This window comes from Poecilia reticulata, linkage group LG11 (genome assembly GCF_000633615.1).
Source record: "Poecilia reticulata strain Guanapo linkage group LG11, Guppy_female_1.0+MT, whole genome shotgun sequence".
Classification (NCBI taxonomy): Eukaryota; Metazoa; Chordata; class Actinopteri; order Cyprinodontiformes; family Poeciliidae; genus Poecilia; species Poecilia reticulata.
In genome coordinates this window covers 12513148-12515131 of record NC_024341.1, presented here as the reverse complement: position 1 = coordinate 12515131, position 1984 = coordinate 12513148, and the positions used below count along the sequence as shown (strand labels likewise).

Here is a 1984-nt window from a genome sequence, read left to right as displayed (position 1 = left end):
CACACACACACACACACACACACACACACACACACACACACACACACACACACACACACACGCACACACACACACACACACACACGCACGCCATAAGTAAAGCCTGCCTCAATAAGCAATTAAGCAGTTACTCGATTACTCGCATGAAAATGAAAGGTAGCTCAACCATTTCCATTCTGAGGATAAGTACTTTTTGAAGGACAATTTTGCTATGAGGGATGTCATAATTCCATTTTTTTATGGTTTCGGTTGTGAGTGGTTTTTATTTAAATTTCCTTTATTATTTTTGGCTGTTGTGTTTTGATTTGGATAATTAAAATGTCGTCCAGTTAAGCGTCAAGTGTTACAAATTTAAAATGTCATTCAGATTTCGAACATCAGCGTTTGTGAACATCAATTTTAGAATCTTTTCTCGTGTTCTTAGTTGGATTTAGGTCATAACAGGCTTAACCTATATTTAGCTCTATATTCATCCTCACATGAACCCTGATCCGCTTTGCCGTCCCTGCTGAAGAAAATCGTCCTCACGGCATGACGCCGCCGCCACCATGTTTCACTGTGTCAACAGTTTGTTCAAAAGTTCAAGGGATGTGAACACTTTAGCTATTGTGAAATAGTTACATAGCTTGTCTTTTTTTTCCCCAGTACTTTGAATACACTTCCCAGAAGGAGATCCGTTTCAACTCGGTGACGGAGCTGTGTGCCGAGGTACTCGAGGGACAAACCTCCATTGGAATGAGACACTGTCCTCGGGACGGGGAAGCAAAGCCTCCCAGCATCATGTGGGATTTCAAACAGGTGAGGAGTTGTTTTCCCAGCAGATAGCTGCTCTCTCTCCAACCGGTTTCTGCACACATTGCATACAAGGCGACGCTTTCATCCTTCCTGATCCTACCCGCGCCCTTTTCTCTCCGTTCCCTTCAGGACGGGACCATCTACCACCCTCACTCAGACATGTGCGTGACGGCTTATCGCACGACAGAGGGGCGCACGGACGCACAGATGAGGCGGTGCGACCCGGCCGACAGGAACCAGCAGTGGAAGTTTGAGTGGTAGAAAGGGGAATTAAGACTTTACCAGGAAAACTCAAGTGACCTTCTGTGACCTTTGTGCAATTACTACACTGGTGCGCTTTTCCGTTACCCATGATTTCCTCGCTCTCCGCGTTTGTGTCGGATCGAACTGGGAATGACAAACAGAAAGGTCTTGAAAATGTCACTTTAAGCCACTGATTTGCTCTGCTGATTGCTTGAATGAGTGCAGAGTTGCTGAGAATTTCAATTTTATTCGAACCCTTTAAAAAACAACAGCAAGCAGACTGTTTTATTCAAGTGCCTGAGCAACAATAATGGAGAGCATTACAAACCTGGGATTTCTTGCTACGGAGTTGACCCTTCTGCACAAAAATCAAGAAGATTAATAGAATTAATTCTTGAATTAGCTGCAAAGTCAAACTGCACTGCAATGTTTTTTATGTGGAATTTACTTCTCATGACTTCCTGTTCAATTCTTTTGCTTGTGTGTACGCAGTCGTCAGACGATGTAAAATGTAAGAATGTAGGCTGCTAAACGAAGAGCTCGGAATGTAAGGTCACCCGCATTTTGCACCGCGCCGGTGATTTCCTGACGTGCCCCGTCATGTGAGAGGAAAAGGGAGAATGAAGGAGGGAGCGTGCTGTTGTCATACTACACTTGCTTCTCAACTCTGTCTCCCGCTCGTGGTGCCAGTTTTACAGCGGAGTTCTGCCTGAACAAGACTTGAAGAATTCATTAAGTTCTGGAACTGAGGAACGTTTCGCCCCAGAGAGCTTAGCGATTTGACGGGAATGTTGTTACCTATTCTTACCTGCTGTGTTCGTCTGAGAATGCCCTTTCGGCTCACCTGTCGCTCCGCCTGAGGAAAACCTGTCATCCTAAAATACCCCCGTGTGTGTGTGTGTGTGTGTGTGTGTGTGTGTGTGTGTGTGTGTGTGTGTGTGTGTGT

General features: G+C 45.2%; 1 protein-coding gene across 1 annotated transcript in view; it reads left to right on the top strand.

Moving 5' to 3' along the window:
- poc1bl (POC1 centriolar protein homolog B (Chlamydomonas), like) overlaps nt 1-1978 on the top strand; it is a 17668-nt gene extending 15690 nt beyond the window's left edge. Inside the window, exons 10-11 of the mRNA XM_008421809.2 lie at nt 646-798; nt 925-1978. Coding sequence (XP_008420031.1) covers nt 646-798; nt 925-1056 — 285 coding nt within the window. The 3' untranslated portion in view covers nt 1057-1978. The remainder of the gene's footprint in view (nt 1-645; nt 799-924) is intronic.
- Nucleotides 1979-1984: the final 6 nt, after the last annotated feature.